Below are 19,577 nucleotides of genomic sequence, written 5' to 3' on the forward strand. Positions count from 1 at the left end.
TTCCGGTGGCCGTCCAGGGCCCTTCCTTAGCCGTCCGGCCTGCTCACCGGCCCTCTGGCCTCTGGGAGCAGTGGGGGCAGGGAGACCAGAAGGCTGACGCTGGGAAGGGCTGGGGGCCACTTGGCTCAGATTGGGATGAGAGCGAGAAGGGAAGGGTCTACCACCGAAGCTAGGGGTGTTTTCCGGGAGAGGGGGCAGTGGGGGCAGGACCCGAAGGTTTGCCTCGGCACCTGGGCACGTGGGGTCTGTTTCTGAGTCGGGGAAGGCGCTGGGGTCAGGCGGGGACGCGGAGCCCCGTGTGGGATGTGTCCTGTTGCAGGGCTTTGCCGGGCAGCCGGGTAGGAGGTCAGGGAGCTGGTGGGAGCTCAGGGGAGGGCCTGGCTGGGCTCCTGGGTCTGGATAGGTGATAGGGGAGCAGGGGCCAGATGGCACCTCAGGTGACGGTGAGGAAGGGGGAGCCCAGGAGGGCAGGTGTCCTGACAGCAAGGTGAGTGGGTGCAGAAAAACAGGGCAAAGCATTCGGGGGTCCTAAAGGGTCTCAGACCGGCCTTCGGGGGCCCCGAAGCTGCCCTAACGCCACGTCCTCCCCGAAAGCTTGTGGATCCTGATTGAGCGTCCAGGGGGGCTGGCGGGGGTGGTGAGACCCAGGGATTGGGGTTCCCACCTGGCTCCAAGCTGGGACCCCGGGGACTGGCCTCACGGGGCCAGGGGGGCCCTTGGAGCAGAAGCTGTGGGGGACACAGCCCTTCTGAGTTCTGCCCCTGCCCCATCCCCCGCTGTCCCCCCAACCTGTGATGACCTCGGTGACCGCCCTGGCTTCTGTGACAGCAGCGCACTGGACAGGAGGGACAGGCAGGAGCTGTCAGATTAGCGCTGCTTTTCTTCTGGCTCACCGGGCCGGAATGTTTAATTCATGCCGCCTCCGCACCAGCGTGCCCCAGGACGTGGGGATTGGGCCGGGCCCGCAGACCCTGTCCCTGCCCCCGTGGGCGCTGGGAGGGGAGCATCTCAGTCACAGGATCACACCAAGCAGAGAAACAACGCTGCAGCTGAGCAGGCAGGTGTGCATCACCGGGCACTTGCGTGTGGTTTGTGTGAGGCACTTGCCTGAACAGTCCAGGAAGGCTTCCCGGAGGAGGTGTTGCTCAGGGTGAAATCGAAGCTTCCAGATCACTGCAACACCCGCCCTGTCACGGGGGCCCCTGGGGAAAGAGCCGGTCTGCGTGATGAGGAAGGAGTGTGGCACACGGCACAGATTAGGGAACAGCAGACATCTAATGGTTTTTATCTGCTGATTCACGAGACAGAGAATTTCAGGCTTTGACGTCCTGCAACATGTCGTGAGAGGTGGCTGTGGGGCAGACGGGATGCCAGGGCACCCATACCTGCCAAGCCCTGCCCCCCACCCCCCATCCGAGGCCTGCAGGGGCTCTCTGCTCTGTTGTGACGGGTTTCTGGAAGGCTGGTCGGCGCAGCGTGGGGCGTGCTCAGTGTCCCGGGGAGAAGTCTGTCCACGGGCAGAGGTCAGGGAAGGCAGGGCAGCGGCGGGCTGAGGTCTGGGCCGGCGGCTCAGAGGATGTGCAGGCTATTCTGGGCGGCGGGCAGGAAGCGGCCGTGCTCCGGGCGGCTGCGGAGAGGTGGGAGCCAGCTGTGGGCATCTCCGGTGCCCACGTCGGTGCTCCGTCCCAGCTGGCTCTTCCCTTCCTCTGCTTTGTTCCCTCCTCGGCCACGGCCAGGAGACAGTCCCCGGATTGAGAGGGAAGAGGGGCTCTCGGGGGGGTGGGGGGGGACGGTCGGGGGGCGGCCCCGTTTGGGGCATGCCCGCGGAGGTGAGCAACTCCCACCGCGTCTGTCTGAACGTGTCCCGGCATGGCCTGTTCCCTGGTGTCGCTTCCGGTTGCTGCACAAGAGAGCAGAGCACGGCTGCCGTCACCCCACCCTCCCCCCCATCCTTCCAGTCAGGGTCTCTGGGGCCCCGGCCAGATGCTCAGCTGGTAAATAGCTAATGCCAGCCCAGAGCCTGTGCCCACTGATCCTGGGAGGCCTGGCACAGCTCGGTGCCTCTTCCACTCCTGAGCCAGGCCTTCCCCTGAGCCCCTGTCACAGGTGGCCCTCCCGGGCCTTCCCTGACCCTCCTGTTCTGGCCTCAGGCCTTCCAAACTTTGCCTCAGGGCCTTCGCATGACAGTCCTCTCCCAGGCCTAGCTGCATGTCCCCAGCTCCTAGAGCAGTGCCCCCCCCCCCCCCCCGCCCCTCAGCCCCATCACTGTGACGGCCCCTTTCTGTCTCCTTGGGGTGGCTGTCACTGTTCCTTTTGATTTGTAGATTTGTTTTCTAGGTTATTGTCTCTTTTTCCCAAGCCTGCCTCACTCCTGGAAGCTGGCCTGGTGCCAGGCGCGCAGACCGGGCTTTCCGTCGGGGCCGGGATCGGGGCGGGGAGGGCGGGAGGCCCCGCCGGGCTGTGCAGGCAGGACAAGAAGGGCGCATTTGTGTTGAGCCCCTGGGGAACCACAGGAGGGCTTCCTGGGGGCGCCGGCTGGCACCAGAGGATTCCCGCCCCTGAAACTCCAGAGGGACCAGAGTGGCCTTGCGGGCCCGGGTGTCCTCCGTGGTCAGCCTCCACGTGGCAGGGACCTGGCTCAGCCAAGTCCCACTCACTCCTCGGCCTGGGGACCCGCCCTCCGTGGCCGGTGGCCGGGGAGGGTGACGGAGGAACGTGTCTCTTGTCCCCCAGCCTTGGCCAGCGGGCTCCTTCCGGGGGCCGGGGATGCTGACACAGAAATAACGCTGCTGTTTGCATCCGGCGGTGAGAGAGGAACGCCACGGCCCCCGACCCGCCCGCCGCACAGCTGGCCGCCTCCTCCCTCCCTGCTGGGAGCGGCTCCCGCCTCGGCGAGGGCGGGACCCGGTGGACAGCGCCACGATGCCCGGCCCGCGGGGCACGGGGGCACCTTGACCACGTGCGGGGCGCGGGCCCCCGTCCGCGTGGGTCCCTTCTGACGCCCAGGAGCCCGGCGCCGTGCGCTCACTGGCGGGGTGGGGGCGGGGGCGGGGGCGGGAGGAAGTCTGAGGCCAGCCGGACAAAGAGGAAGCGGGCACTGCCCGGAGGGCACACCCCCCGCGAGGCCGGCTCCGGAGGGCGAGACCTCATCTCGTCCGGGGAGGCGGCGGGAGGCACCCTGCCACGCGCCTCACCCCTGCCCCTCGCGGCTGGGCCCTGGGTGGTCGCCGGGTGACACGGGACTCGTGTCCCCCTTGCTGGGCCCACGCGGGGCCCCTGCCCCCGGGACAGGAGCAGCTGAGGGGCTGGAGGTGCGGCCGGCCGTGCCGCCCCCCTGCCCCTGCCGTGCCCAGGGCCCCGGGCACGCGCTCACCCTCCGGGCCCGCCTGCTGCAGCGTCCCGTGGGGCCAGCCTGGAGGGCCGGGCCGGGCCCACGACAGGCGGGGGGTGGGATCTGTGAACGGCGCGCCCCGGACCCTCGGATGCGGTGTGGACGCCATCCCCCGAGCGATGGGCTGGGGCCCTGTGCTGGGGAGGGCACGGGGTGGGCTCAGGACCTCGGCTGTCGGTCAGGGGGCCCGCGGTCCTTGGTGACCACCTGTTCCCACCGTGCCTTGGCCGGGGGTGCGGACGCCGGCCGGGCAGATGTGTCCGCAGCAGGGAGGTCCCCATGATGGGCAGTCAGGGAAACCCCGTCTGTCTCCCACCCCCAACCTCCCTGCCCCTGAATCCCTGCTTCCCCCCTACCACGCGTCCCCACCTCGCGCCCCCCTCCCCCTCCCCCTGCATCCCTGCCTCGCGCCCCCCTCCCCCTCCCCCTGCATCCCTGCCTCCCTGCCTCCCCGCCACACACATCCCTGCCTCACCCCATCAACTTCCCGGTCTCCCCCCACCCCACCACCTTCCTGCTGAAATCACCCCATATCCTTGCCTCACCCCTCCATGCCTACCTCACCCCCCTCACCCCTGCCTCCCACAGGCTTCTGGGCGCTCTGTAGGAGAGCTCGCGTGCAGCCTTGCCCGACCGGTCTCTCTCCCGGGGCCTGGGGCTGGGCCATGCCCGGGTCCCCGGGGGTGCCCTCTGGGGTCCGGCCCGTTCCTCCCTGGCACCTCCCACACCACAGCAGCAGGCTGGCGAGGCGCTGTGCCCGGCTGAGAGCTTCGTGTGGGGGCAGGACCGGCCCGGGGAGGCCCGGGTGAAGGGCCCCATTCAGGAGGCCCGCCCGGGGCTGTATGGGCCGGGCTCCCGCTCCCCATGGGCAGTCCTGTCTTGTTTTGTCAGCAGAGGCTTTCCTGCTCTGCAGGTGCAGGGGACGGGCCCCCCTGGGGGCCTCTCGAGAAGGAGGAGGCTGTGGCCGGGCTCCAGGGCCCTCACCCTGCTCCCTCCCTGAAGTGGGGTCGCCCTGGCCCTGCCCACCCCCGGGCCTTCTGAGGAGTCAGCGTCCCGTCCTGTCCGGGGAACCTGGGCCGCGGGCAGGTCCCACAGGACAGGAGGACTCCCGGGGACCCTGCTCACCGGGCCAGGGCCTCCCCAGTGCCAGCCGACTGGGATTAGGGGGACCCCAAAGGGGGTGCGGGTGGGGTGTGCGCTGAGGCCAGTGGGCGTGTGGGCGTCCCGTGTCTGTGGGGTGGGGGGGGTGGGGGTCACGCAGCTGGCCGTCTCTGGCTTCGAGGGATCGGGTGGGCCAGCCCAGGGGTTGGGTGGGCCCCACCTTGGGTTACAGGCTGGCCACGAGGGCTTTCCGGCCTCTCGGAGGACCTCTGTCTCTAAGACACGGGGTCAGGGCTTTGGGGAGGGCGGGGAAGGAGGCGGGGGGGCTTGGCCCCGAGGACAGTATGGGTGACCCCTCAAGAGCTGCCCTTGGACTACTGGGGTCTGGGCTGGGGGGCCAGGGCTGGAGGGTGAAGCATGACGGGGTCGTTCCGGCCCTGTGGGCGGTGAGCTGGCCCGTCCCCGGCACATGGTGCCCCTCTATGGAGAGGGGCCCCTGGGCCGTTCCCCGTGAAGGGATTTCGCTGTGTGGTCTGGGCCGGCCTGACCTTGCTGGGCCTGATTTCTCCTCTAGAGAAGCAGGGCCCGCTGGGATTCTCTCCCAGACCCCGTGTTCAGGCCTTTCACAGGACGGAGCCACGGCCCCAGAGGGAGCGCGGGGCTACCCCCTCCCCCACACTGCCTTTGCTCCTTTTGGGGGAACCCCAGGCTTCGGCATTTCTTTTTTTTTTTTTTTTTTTTAGAGAGAGACAGAGCATGAACGGGGGAGGGGCAGAGAGAGAGGGAGACACAGAATCGGAAACAGGCTCCAGGCTCTGAGCCATTAGCCCAGAGCCCGACGCGGGGCTGGAACTCACGGAGCGCGAGATCGTGGCCTGGCTGAAGTCGGACGCTTAACCGACTGCGCCACCCAGGCGCCCCCAGGCTTCGGCATTTCTAAGCCTCTGTTTTCCCGCCTGAGAGATGAACGTTCTAATACCTAACTCGCTGCCTCAGTCGGGGGTCCAGGAAACACTCTGGTGTTGTTGATGGAGCCGGGTCGGCCGCACAGGAACCCCCCGGCTCTTACCGCTGTCCTTCTCGTCAGTGACCGTAGGCTGCTGCCCCCTGCCGGGTCACCCCCTGGTGTCTGCACGACAAACGAGGGGCCTCGTTCTGGCAAGGTTCCTGGTCTGCGCCTGCCGGGTCACCCTCTGGTGTCCACATGACCAATGAGGGCCTCGGCCCGGAGAGGTTCCTGGACTGCACGGGCCCAGGCGGGAAGGCAGGGCCCTTCTGAGGGGCGGGCAGCTGCAGACAGGACCTGGCAGTGAGGGCATCCACCCGCCCTCTCCTCAAAGTGCTGGGCAGCTCCTCGGAGCCACAGAGCCCTGGTGGTCTGGGACCGCTCCCCAGGGCGTGGCCCAGGTGCCCCGGCCCGAGGCCCCCCTGTCGGGTTCAGGGGTCCACAGGCATCTGTTTCGGAAGAGACAGCGAATTCTGGGGGGCCTTCTCCAGTACCCGGAATCTGGGGCCGCTTCCTGGCCTCACCCTGCCCGCTTCCTGGATTCTTTGCTGTCTCCCTGGGGGTCGTGTTCTCCTCTGGCCTGGCACCTGCCGCTCCCTACCTCTGCCAGGACCAGGTCCCTGCCTCGGAGAAGCCCTCCCTGATCACCCCTTCCAAGGGGAATGAGAGAGGGAGGGGTTTCAGGGAGAAAGGGGTGCCCGGCTGGAAGGAAGCCCCACCTGCTCATGTCAAGTCCAGTGAGGTCCCTGCCCCCCGGGGAGTGTGTGCCCAGCCAGCTGATGCGAAAGGAGGGCAGTGCCCTGGCCCCTTGGTGACACCTGGGAAAGCCTCCTTCCCCTTCAGGGTCTGCTGGTGGTTCTTGACTCCCTTGTGAGGCCGGGCAGCATCCCCCTGCACCCCCGCGGTCCCGGCTCCTGGGGCTCAGGCCGACAGGGTACAGGTCAATCTGATGGCAGTCATGGCCCAGGAAACCCTTTACTGAGTACGTGCAGGGGGCATCCTTGATGCGTCCCTTCCCTACTTCCCAGTGGGGAAACTGAGGCTCAGGTCACACATGGCTGTTTCCATGGGCCCCTCGTGTCCCCTGGAGTGGGACCAAAGCCTCCACAGTGGGGTTGGAGGTTCCTTCATCTGGAAACTAAACTACAGCAAGAAAGACTTAGGCTGGACACAAGGAGGGACTTCCCCAGCAGGAAGGAGCCTGGGAATCCCATGCCCTCCTGGCAATGGTGGGGTCGTGTTGACCTGGCTGTCCGAAGCTCTAGGATCAACGTCCCTCCTTCTGCCCCACCTTTCTCTTTCTTGAACCTGGGCTGAGGCATCCTGGGAGTCCTGGGCACAGCCTCGACTGCTGGAAGGAGGGCAGGGCCCTTTACGTGCTTGCTCTGGGGTGCCATCGTCCACACGCTGCCCCAGGCCAGCGCCCCCCATTGCCCTTCTCGCCCCAGATGGGAAGAGGGGAGGTCCCCCCTGCCCCGGGAGGCCTGCAGGGGCTGGCCGTCCCCAGGCCGAGGACCTCCCGAGACAGGGGGTGGCTGGGGTGCAGGGTGGGCACAGGTGAGTCCAGGATGGGACCCCTCCCTGGGGAAGATGGTGAGTGAGCTCATGGGAGCACACGCGGCCCCTGTGGGTGAGCTCGGTTGGGTTACTCTCCCCACACCTTCTAAATAGGTGCTGAGAGGGGCTTCTTATCAGGGCACCTGGGGGGCTCAGTCGGTTAAGCGTCTGACTTCCGCTCGAGTCGTGATCTCGCGGTTTGTGGGTTCGAGCCCCGTGTGGGGCTCTGTGCTGACAGCTCGGAGCCTGGAGCCTGCTTCGGATTCTGTGTCTCCCTCTCTCTCTGCCCCTCCCCCGCTCGTGCTCTGTCTCTCTGTTTCAAAAATGAATACACAGTTAAAAAAAAAAAAAAAGTTTAAAGAGGGGTTTCCATCACAGGCCGGCCAGGCTCAGTGCCTGTGCCTCCCTGGGCCCCGGACGGCCCTCCCGCCCCACGGGTGGCTGCGTCAGGTGGGTGTCCAGGGCTGAGTGCCTCCCAGCTCCCCACCTACCCCGTGCCGTGTGCCCGGTGTGGCTGCGGCGACGGCTGTGACTTACCATCCAGGGTCTGTCCTCCCTCTGCCCGGGCCACACGCAGCTCCCGGAAGGTGGACTGAGGAGGGCCTGGGGTTCCCACCGCTGGCTGACCCCTGAGGCTGGGTGGAAGGAGGCCTGTGCTGGAGCCCTGTTCTCACTGGCTTTGGTGCTGTGTGACTGTGGGCCATTTCTCACCCTCTCTGAGCTTCCCTCCTCCTGTGATGAGAGATAGCCCTGCTTCTCAGGCTTCCCGTGAGGACTGGAGTGGACAGGAGGAAGCAGGCTTTATGTAGCTCATGGCCGCCCGCCCTCCATGCTGGGGCCTCAGACCCACCGGGCCCTTGGGGGGCTGCTGGGGGGGCCTGACAAGGGAGAGGATGTCGGTCTCAGCTCCGTGGGTGGGTGTCCCTGTTGTCTGATGGGCGCCGACCCGGGGCCGGAGGCTCCCAGCTCAGTCACCTGCAGCCCGACGTTGGGACGTGCCTCCGAGTCACGCGTGCACACACGCACGCACACCGGGGAGACCCCTGAGCAGCCCCTCTAGGGCCCCCTGAAGGCTTTGGAATGACAGCTTGGGTGGCACGGTTAAGCTCACAGCCAGAGTCTCTGCCCCCAAGCCACCCCCAGTCGGCGTGGCCCTTCACGGGGTGACAGTGGGAGACCCCATGCCCCCCTCGCACACTCGAGGTCTCTGCGCTGCGGCGGGTGTGGGCAGCGAAGGGACATGAGCACAGCCGTCGGCTCGGGCCCTCACGGCCCCGCGGGGCCATCCAGACACACGGCCGGTGTGGGGGCAGCTGGGTCTCCCACCGTCACCACCTCCGGGGGTGCAGCGGCGTGTCTGGGGGTCGGCCAAGATAGGCCTGAAGTGCCTCCGGCCAGGGAGCCCCGTTTCTGTACCTGGTGGTCGGGGTTCTGAGCGGGGCCAGCGGGGTGAGTAGCCCCTCTCTGTCCCCCCATCTCAAGGGGGACAGATTCTCTGTCCTTGTGGCACGGAGCTGTCATGGGCCTTCCCAGAAGAGCGCAACCCCATCCCTGGGCTCCAGGTGTCCCCGTGTGCCTGTGACATCCCTGTTTCGGGGAGAGGCCGGGCGGAGAGGGTGCGGGCCGAACCCCAGCCTGCCACCGCCTGCGCGGTGGCTTTGCCGAGCCTCCGCGGGCACCAGGAATAGCGGGCACAGGGCAGTGCCTCGTCCGGCTCTGAGAAGGCCGGGGGGCTGGCAGCATGGGTGCTGGGCTGGCCTGGTGTCTCCTGTGGTCCCCGGGTGCGGCCCTCCCTGCCGCCTCGGGACCCTTGCCCCGCGCCTCCTGCCCACGTGTGCGCCTAGCAGCTGGGGCGGCCCTGCCTGCTCCGGGCTCATGCCAGAGCCACCCCCTGCCCACCCCCAGGCCCCTCTGTGCCTGGCACCGTTGACATGCAGGCTGGGTGTGTGGAGAGCTGCCCCCGTGCGGCGCCCTGGTCCACCGGGGGCCCTGTAGGGCCCTGCTGAGCCTGTGGGGGTGGGGCAAGGAGGGACGGAATGGAGCACGAGGACCTCACGTCTTGACACACCCTGGAGGCCTGCGTGGAGGAGGCGGCCCTGAGAATTCTGTTCACTGAGCCCCTGACCTGAACCTAAAGCTGCGTTCGGTCGGTTCAACAGACGTTTGTGTACCAGGCCTCGCGCTGGGCCTTCAGATGGGGCCCCACCTGAGGAGGCAGGGGGCGGTCAGTGCTGTGATGGGGGTGCGGCAGGGGCCACGGGCCCGGCGGGGGTGTCTGGAGGCCTCCCTGCAGGGGAGCTCAGGCCTGTGGGGCAGGGGGTGACCCAGGAAGATGGGCCTGGAGTTCAGGCTTCATCTGGAGGGTCTTCAGTTGGGAGGGAGCTGGCAGGCTTGCATCTCCCCAGGGCCCCCGGCTCCCCAGTGGGGACTGAACCGCTGAGGTGGGGAGACCGGCGGGGGCTGGGCTGCGGGTTCTGGCCGCGGTGACCCCGGGCCGGTGCCGTGTGCATAGGCGCCCTGTGAGGGCCCGGCTGGAACACGAGGCGGGAGGGTCCATGTGTCTGGGGTCCCCAGCGATGGGGATACAGGTTTTAATCTTCTGGTAAGCTTCTTGCCTGGCGGTCTGGAGTCTGTGCAGTGGGGCCTTTGGGGAGACGATGACCCAGGAGCCACACCTCCGCGGGCCCAGCTGCCTGTCGTGTGGTCCTTGGGGTTGTGGGTCGAGTCCCCGGGGCAAACCTTTTAAGGAGACGAGCCTCCGGACAGTCCCTGGTGGCAGGTCGGGGCCGTGTGGGGGTGCGGGGAGGCGTGGCTGCGTGCTGGTGCACGTTGGGGTGTGGCAGCCAGCGGGCGGGGGGGGGGGGGGGACACAGGCGGGGCTGCCCGGGTGTCCCTGGGGGGCTGGGCGGGAGGGAGGGACTCGGTCTCCCCTGGGGGCTGTCCTCTGCCCCTCCTGCTCATTTGTCTCCCGGACCTGAGGGGGTCGTATGGTGCAGTGTGCCCGAGGGGGACCCCGAGGAGACGTGTCCACGTCCCGACCCGGGACCCGAGAACGTGACCTCACGTGGAGAGAGGGCCTTCGCGGGCGCAGTTCGGTAACAAAAAAGGAAAAGACGAAAAGGACGTATTTCGAATTATGTTTTAAAAACCGCTACCAATGTTTGTACCCAGTACTAATGCCAGTTTTTAGAAACTCACGGAGGTTTCCGTAGTTATTATCGTCACGAGTAACTTGTTGGCTTGGCAAACGGCCATTACGAGTGCAGGGGCCGAGCTGGGGGCCCCCACAGATGTCTGGTCCCTTGGAGCATAAGGATGAGACCTCACGCAGAAGCACCTTTGCAGGTGGGACGGAGCTCAGTGTCGTGAGAGGCCATGGCCATCCCGCGTGCCTGGGTGGGCCCTGCACGCGGTGACGGGCGTCCCCATGCACGAGAAACTAACAGCAGGGGCCACGTGACCGCACAGCCACCAGCCCAGGGCGATGCCTGGGGCCCCAGAAGCCGGGAAAGGATACGGCCCCCCTCACCCCACCCCTCCCTGCTCAGGGTGAGCCCCCACCAGGGCTGAGCTGCGTCCACGCACAATGTGGCATTCCTGCCCCGGGGTCTGTGGCTGCCATATGCCCCAGTGGGGGGTTCAGTCTTGGCCTGAAGCCAGGGCTGGGGGGATCCTGGGGTCGGCCAGCTTGGGCTCATGGTCGCTGTGGCCTTTGACGTGCTCCTGCTGGCTCATAGCCTCGGAGGTCCCATCAGTGGCCGTGACTCCCCTCTGGGATGTCCAGGGCGTCTGGGACGGAGGGCCAGCTCCACAGCCTGGAAGCCCTTGGAGGGCCCGTTGAACCGCGCCCCAAGGCCCCGCCTCCTCACGTGGGATGACGGGTCACCTTCCGCATGGGGTTTAGAGGGAACAGTGCCACGCAAGGGCTGGGCCCGCAAGGGGACCCGGGGCACAGCCATGCAGGACCGGAGGCCGCCGCCGTGGGAGTCCGATGTCGGGTGGATGTCGTGGCCCGGGGTGCTGAGCTCATCGGCTTCACGGCAGGACACCTGCCCTCGTGTGTTCCGGGGTCTTTGGAACTTTCCAGGGCGACTTTTATACAAACTGAAGCCTCTCTGATACGATTTGGGGTTTAAAACGTCAGCACCTAATCTGTTGAATCACACGTTCAAAACCCCGTCTGGCCCCGGGCTTGAGGTCCCTTGACGAGCCCTTGGTTTATCTGCCTGGAAGGTCCTGTCCTAGCCCGGGCGGGGGGGGGGGGGGGTGGCGGGGGGTCCGGACCCCTGTCATGCCTCACCACCAGCCTTTGTTAGGCTCCCTCCGTCAGCTGCTGCCCACGAACGTCATTCCCTTTCCTTTTTGAAAATTGTGGTAAAATACACACAAAATTTATCATCTTAACCTGTCAGGTACACAGTTCAGGGACATGAAGCACATTCCGTCTCCAGAACTTTCCGTCTTCCCAAACAGAAACTCTGTCCCTGTGAAACACGGACCCCCACGCCCCCCCCAGCCCTGGCGCCCGTGCTCTGCTCTCTGTGATCCACCGCTATGTTTCAGCCTCCCCGAATTCTAGCTTAGACCCCAGGGTAAGCCCGGCGGCCACGCTCTTGGGTGTTGGGGCTCCGAGGGCTCCGGGAACAGCCCGTGCTTTCTGCACGAGTGTGGTCTGCGTGTATGATTCTGACCTTCACCGGAAGCATCCCAGGGTGGAAAGGTGCCTCGGGGTGGGCTGGAGAGACCTCGCCGTGGGTTCACAGCGCCTCCCGGGAGTCTGGGCACACCCCCGACTCAGCTCCCCACCTGCGTCCTGCCCCCGCGCCCTGGAGTGCCCTCCCGCTGTCTTGGACGGCGGCCCTGGCAGGCCTCCCGCATTCTTCCGTGTTCCCAGGGCACCTGGCCGCCACAGGTACAGGGATGATGACCGATAAGATTCAGGACGTCCCTGGTGCTTGCGGTCCCGGCCCCTGGCCAGCGGCACAAGCAGGGCACTGTCCCTCGGGGCCGACGTGGCCTCGGGGGGCCGGCGCCTCTTCTGCACCCCGCCCTGCTCCCGCACCCTGACCCAGAAAACGGGTCAGATCCTTCTCTTCCTGGTCCTCGTGTCCCAGCTCTCGGGACGCATAGGCGGCGGACTGGGCCGGAGCCGTGGTCTCAGCCCCGTGGAGGCAGGAGGTCCTGAGCCCCCCCGAGGGCAGGGACCCCGCCTCAGCATCTCTGGGGCCTGCAGGCCCACCCGGGACAGGACAGAGTAGACACGAAGCACACTGTGTGTGTCACGACACCTGACTGACCGTTTAGCCTTCAGGACGCAGCGGGGCTGGGGAAGCACGACACTTGGGGGGGCGTCCCCCGTCCCCCCGGCCTCGGTGGAGAACCCCCGGTGGCCGTCCCAGGAGGGGCTCCTCAGGCGGGCTCCCACCCCCCGGCCCAGTCTCCGCCGCAGCTCTGTCTGCACAGGGGCCTCGCCGTGACCTCTGCCCAGGAGCTCGGGGGTGAACCCCTCCTGACGTCCCCTCCTGGGGGCCGGCGGGGTCCGTGCGCAGATGGGACTTGGCCCCGGTCATCCTTCCGTGCCCGTGGGCCTCCCATGGTGGACGCTTCACGTAAACGGAGTCACGCGACACGTGGTCTATAAGCGTGGCTTCTCGACGCCCATGTTTCGGGGTCTGTCCCGCTGTAGCGGGGGCCCGGGCCTCGTCCTTTACGGCCGGCTGACCGCGCCCCGCTCCATGCGCCTGGTCCCCGGCCGGTGGGCCTCGGGCTGGGTGGCACTTGGAGTTCTGAGACGGGGGGAGGGAAGGGGCGTGGCCCCACTGGGCGGGGGGTGGTGGGCAGCCCCTCCGGTCCCCGGGCCTGGGCTTGTGTCTGGGCGGGAGGGAGCGGGCGGGCTGGCCGCGGAGCTGACCGCCGTGTCTTCCCGCCCTGCAGCTTCCTCATCGTCCTGGTCTGCCTCATCTTCAGCGTGCTGTCCACCATCGAGCAGTACGTCGCCCTGGCCACAGGGACCCTCTTCTGGATGGTACGTAGCCACGCGAGGGGCTGGACCGCTGCCCCAGCCGCCGGGGCTCTGGTCTGCCAGGCGAGTGGGCCATGGCATGGAGTGAGCTGCTCTGGGCCTCTCCCGCCCGCACGGTGGCCCCGGACCGATGTCCTTCCCACCCTGCCGGCCAGCAGCCGGGGACCGGAGGCATAGAGACCCCCACACTTGCCGGGAAGACCGCCGTCAGGCTGGGACTGGTGGTCTGGGAGGGCTTCCTGGAGGAGGGGGCTCCGAGCTGCGCTGGAAAAGGAGGACAGGAGGACCTGTCCGCACGGCTCGCCAAGCCTGCCCGGTGGCCTGGGTGGGGGGGGGGGTGACTCCTGACCTGGGTTGAGGCCGGTACGCCGACCCCGTGGGGGTCTCGCCCCACCCCACGCCTCTGGCCGCCTGCTTGGCCCCGTCCACAGACCTGCGTCTTCCCGCCCTGCCTCGAGGTGCCGTTTTCATGGTAAACCAGAGCCCGGGGGCGCGTAGACCCTCGTGGAGGCTCTGCTGCTCCGTCCCCCTGGTCCGACTTCTCCCCCAGGGCCGCGCAGCTTCCGTGACTGTGTGCCGAGGTCTGTCCTATCTCACGACGTAGCGTCCGCGCGGCAGACCGTCCTCGCTCGTGTGGTCTTCCCAGCGACCTCTGCCGCCCAACTGCCTAGCGTTCGGAGAAGTCTGGGGGCAGCTGGGGGACGAGCGTGGGGAGACTGCCCTCGGTCTGGTCTGGTGAGGTCTCCCGTCCACGACCGTCACGCACCCGTCTGCCAGGCGCACAGGTTTGCGATGGGGGCTTCCGACCGCGGCGGTGACGGCTGTCCCTGGTGACGGCGACAGTGGTCACTGTCGGCTACCGTCACAGATGGGTGCTCGGACCGCACAGGCCACAGCTGCCGCCGCCTCCGTGTTTTCTGGAGGTCGCGCTCGCCCGCGGCCCCCTTGTGCGTATGAAAGCTGTTGGTGGCTCTGTCTGGACGTGGGGTCGCGGCCGGCAGAGGCGTGTGTGGCTCGCGGGGCCCAGCGGGGGTCAGCGTGGTGGCCGTCGCGGCTGCCGGGCCCCCGGCCTTGCGGGCTGGGCGCACTCCCGGGGCTTCTTGTGAGGAAGGGTGCCGGCCTCAGGCTGGCGGGCAGTGGGTCTTCTCTTGACCGGCGGCATTCTCCGAGTCTGACGTGAGGGTGTTGACTGCGGGCAGCTCTCTCCCGCGTCCGTGGAGATGGTCGCACCGTGGAACCGCTCGCTGGCCCAGCATGTCGCTTTCATCGTCCCGATAGGCTACGCTTTCTCGTGTAAAAGCAGGGACGTGCTCACCGTCCAAAAGCAGGATGGTGACGCTGACAGCCTTTGGCTGACAGAACTCTCCCCCGGTCCTGGGCGCCCACGGGAGCAGCCGAAGGTGCCGGCCTGGCCCGTGCCGAGGCCCTGGGGGCTGCAGCCCGGAGAAGGTTCCTCCTGCACCCGGGCAGTGTGTCAGCCGCCACTGTCCTGGCGAGGAATGTCCCCGAAGCCCTGCGCCAGTGGCCCCGGTACAGGCCGGGGGAGGGGGTCCACCTCCTCTGCAGGTGAGACGTGGGTGATGCTTCTCACCTGCACCTGCTTCCCAGGGTGGGGACTGTCCTTCCCGCTGGGCGGCCTCAGGTCCCAGCGGCCAGCAGCTGGGGAAAAGTGGGGAGCGTGGGACATGTCTCTGTGTTTGAGGGTATCACATGATGAGTCCTGGGCCGCACGGAGCACGTCCGAGTGTCCTGGGGCGGCCGCAGCAAAGTCACCCAGACATGTGGCTTAAACAGCATTTATCCCCCACGGCCTGGAGCCCGGAAGTCGGAGATCAGGGGCCGGGATGGTCCGTTCAGCGAGGACACCCTTCCCCCTTGCAAGCGTGCCCTCTCTGTGTCCTCACACGGGGGGTGGGGGCTCTCTGGCGTCTCTTCTTACAAGGACACTGACCTTACAGGACCAGGGCCTCATCCCAGTTACCTCAGTTTACCCAATTGTCTCCTTAACGAGCCCATCTCCAAATGTAGTCACATTCCAAGGTGCTTGGGGGCTGGGGCTCCCACATGTGAACTTGGGGGGCAAACGGTTCGGCCCATGAAGCCCCCCGAGTGGCTTGGGGTGGTCACTCTGGTACCGGGAGCTTGGCTCTTGGGTTTTGAGAGGCCCCGATGACATCTGGAGTCTGGGTGGGCGGAAGGCATGCCGGGTGCCCCTGCACGCAGAGGGCTGTGTGAACTGGGGGCCCTGAGTTCAGGTGGTGACTTGCCCCGTCCTCGAGAGCTCAGGCAGGGCCTCCAGGCGCAGCTGGGGTGGGGGGGCAGGGGGACAGGACGGAGGCTGCCGAAGCTGCCAGGCCCTGCCGACCGGGACCCCGGCAGTCATGGCCGGCACCCCGATGTGTCGCTGGGACCCCAGGCCCTGCGCTGTCTGTGGAAACCAGACCCACAGATGACGGCCCCAGGGTGGGGGCAGCCCCTGGCAGCCTCAGGCCCTGTGTGGTCTGGCCTTCACTCTCCTCTTGCCCAGGAACACCTCCTGCCAGACAAGGCTTGTCCCGTTCAGAGCACATAGTTCATTCCATGGCACGGGGCTGCCCTCTCGGCAGCCCCTCCAGAATCCCACCTGTCCCCCCGGCAGCCCCTCCAGAATCCCACCTGCCCCCCCAGCATCCCGGCAGCCCCTCCAGAATCCCACCTGCCCCCCCAGCATCCCCTCCAGTATCCCACCTGCCCCCCCAGCATCCCGGCTGCCCCCCAGCATCCCGGCTGCCCCCCAGCATCCCGGCTGCTCCCCAGCATCCCGGCTGCCCGCCACCATCTCGGCTGCCCCCCACCATCTCGGCTGCCCCCCAGCATCCCAGCAGCCCCTCCAGAATCCCACCTGCCCCCCCAGCATCCCAGCAGCCCCTCCAGAATCCCACCTGCCCCCCCCATCTCCATTTCTCCTGGGCATCTCCTCTGCCTGCCCGCCCTCAGTCACAGCATCTTTGAGGCCCGCGTGCCACCTGGTGGCCGTTGTGTGAACTGCATGCGCAATGCCCCGGCTGCGGACGGGGGCTCAGCAGGGGCTGGGAAGGGGGAGGCTTGTGGGTACTCCTTCCCCAAGCGGAGAGCCCACTCCCACTGCGTCCCGCTTTCCCTCCACCCGTTTGAAGGCAGAGACCCCTGCGGCCTCCCTTGTCCCCCACCCTCTCGTGTCCGCTGCCTCCTGCCACCCTCGTGTCCCAGCAGGGGCCCTCTCCGCACGCAGCCTTCTCTGGGGTGGGCAGTGCCTTCCAAAACAAGCCTCACCGTTCCCAAAGCTCCCTGTTGCATTTAGGAGAAACCTGGCCCCTCTGTCTGGGCCTCCAAAGTGCCACACGTTCAGGCCCTCTCCCCCTCCCTCTACTTCACTCTCTCCCCCTACCCCAGTGCGCTGTTTGCTGACCCTCGGACTCTCCCCACTGCTGCCTCGGGGCCTTTGCACACGCTCTGCTCTTGGCCCGCTATTTCTCTGCCATGCCACATGACCGGCTTCTTGTCCAGCTTTGGGCCTCAGGCTGGCTGTCACTCTTCCTGAACCTGCCACCTGGGGGTTCCCTGCTCCTCTCTCCTGGCGCACCTGCTTTTTCCCAGCAGTCTGAGCGTGCCAGGGGATCTGCGGGTGGGTTTGCAGCTTCCCATCATTGTGTACTGCCTGAGGGCAGGGGTCCAGTGTTGGTACTCTCCCACATGCCCAGCATGGTGCTCCCAGAATTTGGACATCCCTCCTTTGAGCCCCCCCCCCCACAGGACACCCGCAAGTTGCCGTGTGGTCCTGGGCCTCAGCACCCCCCCACCCCGTCCCCCGCCCCCACTGGTGGAATAGAGGGGGTGGTCAGGGCAGCTTCAGACTTAGCCCGCTGGTGGCCTTGCTGGGTTTCCAAGGACGTCCGGCTCCGTGGCCGAATGGAGCCGGATTGCTTCGGGCCGGGGGGGTGGGGGGGGGATTGAGCTGGCTGTGTCCGGCTGCCACTGGAGAGCCCTGACCACGGGGGGTGGCGGGCACGGGGGATATACCGGGGAACGAGGCAGCCCGGTCCCAGCCTCCAGGGACGGATAGGAGTTGTGTCCCTGGCAGGGCCGGGAAGGAGGGGCACGGTGAAGCGGGGCCGGGTGGGATGTGTCCGCACAGGTGCGGAGGCCTTCTCCAGGGAGGGGATCCCCTGAGAAGGGCAGGGGAGACCAACAGGTACTGGGGGCTGGGACAGGCAGGGGCCCCCGCCCCGCAGCCTACAGCCGCCGGGCCCCTGCGGGCGGGAGGACGGGAGGGGGACTTCCTGGGGAGGCGGCAGTCGGCAGGGGTGAGGTCGGAGCTGACCCCGGGCGGGGCCGAGGAAGAGCCCCCTGTCGGGCGGGGGGGAGTGGGCCTGAGCGGTGGTGGCGGGCAGAGGGCGGGGCCGCGGGCCACCAGGTGGCGCTGTCGTCCGCGAAATGCGGGCACCGCTGGCCGGGGCCCAGAGTGCGAGCGGGAGCCAGACCGCAGGCGAGAGCGCAGGAGGGGCCGAGCGTGGGCTCCGTGCGAGGGGCCCCGGCGACCCGCGCGCCGCGGACACGGTGGAAAAAAGCCCCCCGAAGCTGGGCTTTCCCAGGGAGCCCATTTGCCCCCGTCCCCTTTCACAAGCCTGGCGTTGGGAGGCCGAGCTGTTATCTCGGCGGAGCGAGGAAGCCCCAGGGCGGCCTCCCGGGGATTAAGCGTTCTGCTGAAGCAGGCATATTCGAGGGCCTGCAAAAGCCATTTGGGGAGGGATCTCGGCGCTGCGGGTCCGGCCCCGGGGCCGTGAGCGGGCACACGTGCGACCCGAGCCCCGCCGGCCGCTTCCCGGGGAGGGGCCCTTCCCGCCACGGCGCGGGCACGCGTGTGCGCGCGCCCTGCCCGTTGCACGCGCGGAGCGTGCGGCGCCCCTGCGTGTCCGCCCGCGTGTGCGCGTGAGCGCGCGGGCGTGTCCGCGCCGCCTTAGGCGCGCAGTCCGCCCACGTCCCCGTGCGGCCGCACGGCCGTGAACGTGACCGTGAACGGGCCCCCGGTCTGTCGGTGGCCCTTTGTTTCTGCCTCTGCTGCGGGGGCAGAGCCCCCCGCCCTGGGCAGTGAGAGCCCGGGCCCAGGTGAGGGGCCGGGTTTGGGTTTTGTGTCTTCTCGACTCGCACACAAAGAGAGGCCCTCAAAGGCCCAGCACAAACAGCGGGTTCGGTGCCTTCTGGCGCTGAGCATACCAGGGGATTGTCCCGCGATGCTGTGGTTAGAAACCCCGTGAGCCGCGGCCCGGAGGCCTGGGGGATGAGGTCATCGCTCGCGGCTTCCTCCCTTGCTGCCGGAGGCTCCCTCAGCCCCGCTGCCGCTGCCGCGGTGACCCAGCCCTCCTGCCAGCTGGCTGGCCCCCCTGGGGTTCCTGCTTCCCCGCGGCGCAGCGCGACACCCTCCTACTCTCCCGGCCTTGCGTTGCGAGCTACAGCGCGAGGCCCCCCCGGGACCGTGGGCGCCCTCGACGGCCGTCCGTGGGTCCCCGTTTCTCGGAACGAGGTCCGGGTTCTGTCCCCGGTCCCCCGGCCCCTGCAGACCTGCGCGTTTCCAGCTTCCGCCCTCCACGCCCTTCAGATGCCAGGGAAGACGGCTGGGCTAACTTCAGGGCCGGCGGCTCCAGTGGTCGGGAGCCCACTGTGCGAACGCTGTCTGCTGTGCCCTTTGCTCGCACGGAGGGGACGCAGCTCACGGAGCCTAAGTCGCTTGTGGCCAAGGTTTTCCACCAAGAAACCCCGAGGTCTCATTTGCTCCGGGGCAGCCTCCTCCTGGGGGGGTCCTTCCCGCTCAGGCCTCACCTCTGTGCTTGGTGAACTCCTACACATGCGACAAAGCCCCACTCCACAGTTGCCTCCGGGGCCCCTTTCTGCTAGCCCCGTGGCGTCACCTGCTTCGTCCACTGGAGCCCAGGGTGCACTGGGCAGACCGCATCTCCCTGCTTCACAGCCTTGAGCTCACATGTCCCTCTTTCCCCAGCAGGGCTTGCATGCAGATAGGTGTGGGCTCTCAGGGACAGGACACAGGCTTCACGTCTGCACCCTGTGGGCCCTGCCTGAGAGCGGTGGGTGCCCAAGTGCAGGGCAGGGGCGACCCCTCGATCCCCGAAGAGAGTGTGTGCATGTCTGTAGTCCCCAAAGAGTGTGTGTGTGTGCGCGTGCGTGCGTGTGTGTCCGTGTCTGTGTGCACGTGTACCGTGATAGGTCACACTTGGGCTGTTGCTGGCACACATGTTCAGATTGTCCCTCTGCAGGGTGGGGGCTGTCCGCTGACCCTGGGTGGCCCGACTTCCACGGGCAAACCAGACCTTTGCTAGTTTCGACAGAAGCACTGAGATAGATGTAAAGAGCCCCGAACGGCTGCGGACTGCATTCTGGATGTTTCTGTGCCTGTGGAAGAAGGGCAGGGGACCTCTTCTCCCGGGTCTGGCAGGCAGAGGTGTGAGTCGTGCTGTGTGAACACGGTC

General features: G+C 67.4%; 1 protein-coding gene across 9 annotated transcripts in view; it reads left to right on the forward strand.

The window, feature by feature from the left end:
• KCNQ1 (potassium voltage-gated channel subfamily Q member 1) overlaps positions 1-19,577 on the forward strand; it is a 320,333-nt gene that overhangs the window by 32,208 nt on the left and 268,548 nt on the right. For all 9 annotated transcript variants that reach the window (XM_086676587.1, XM_086676589.1, XM_086676593.1 and 6 more), the window contains exon 2: positions 12,990-13,080. In XM_086676587.1, coding sequence (XP_086532713.1) covers positions 12,990-13,080 — 91 coding nt within the window. The remainder of the gene's footprint in view (positions 1-12,989; positions 13,081-19,577) is intronic.

Source organism: Puma concolor, chromosome D1 (genome assembly GCF_028749965.1).
Source record: "Puma concolor isolate L17-30 chromosome D1, mPumCon1.1.hap2, whole genome shotgun sequence".
Lineage (NCBI taxonomy): Eukaryota > Metazoa > Chordata > Mammalia > Carnivora > Felidae > Puma > Puma concolor.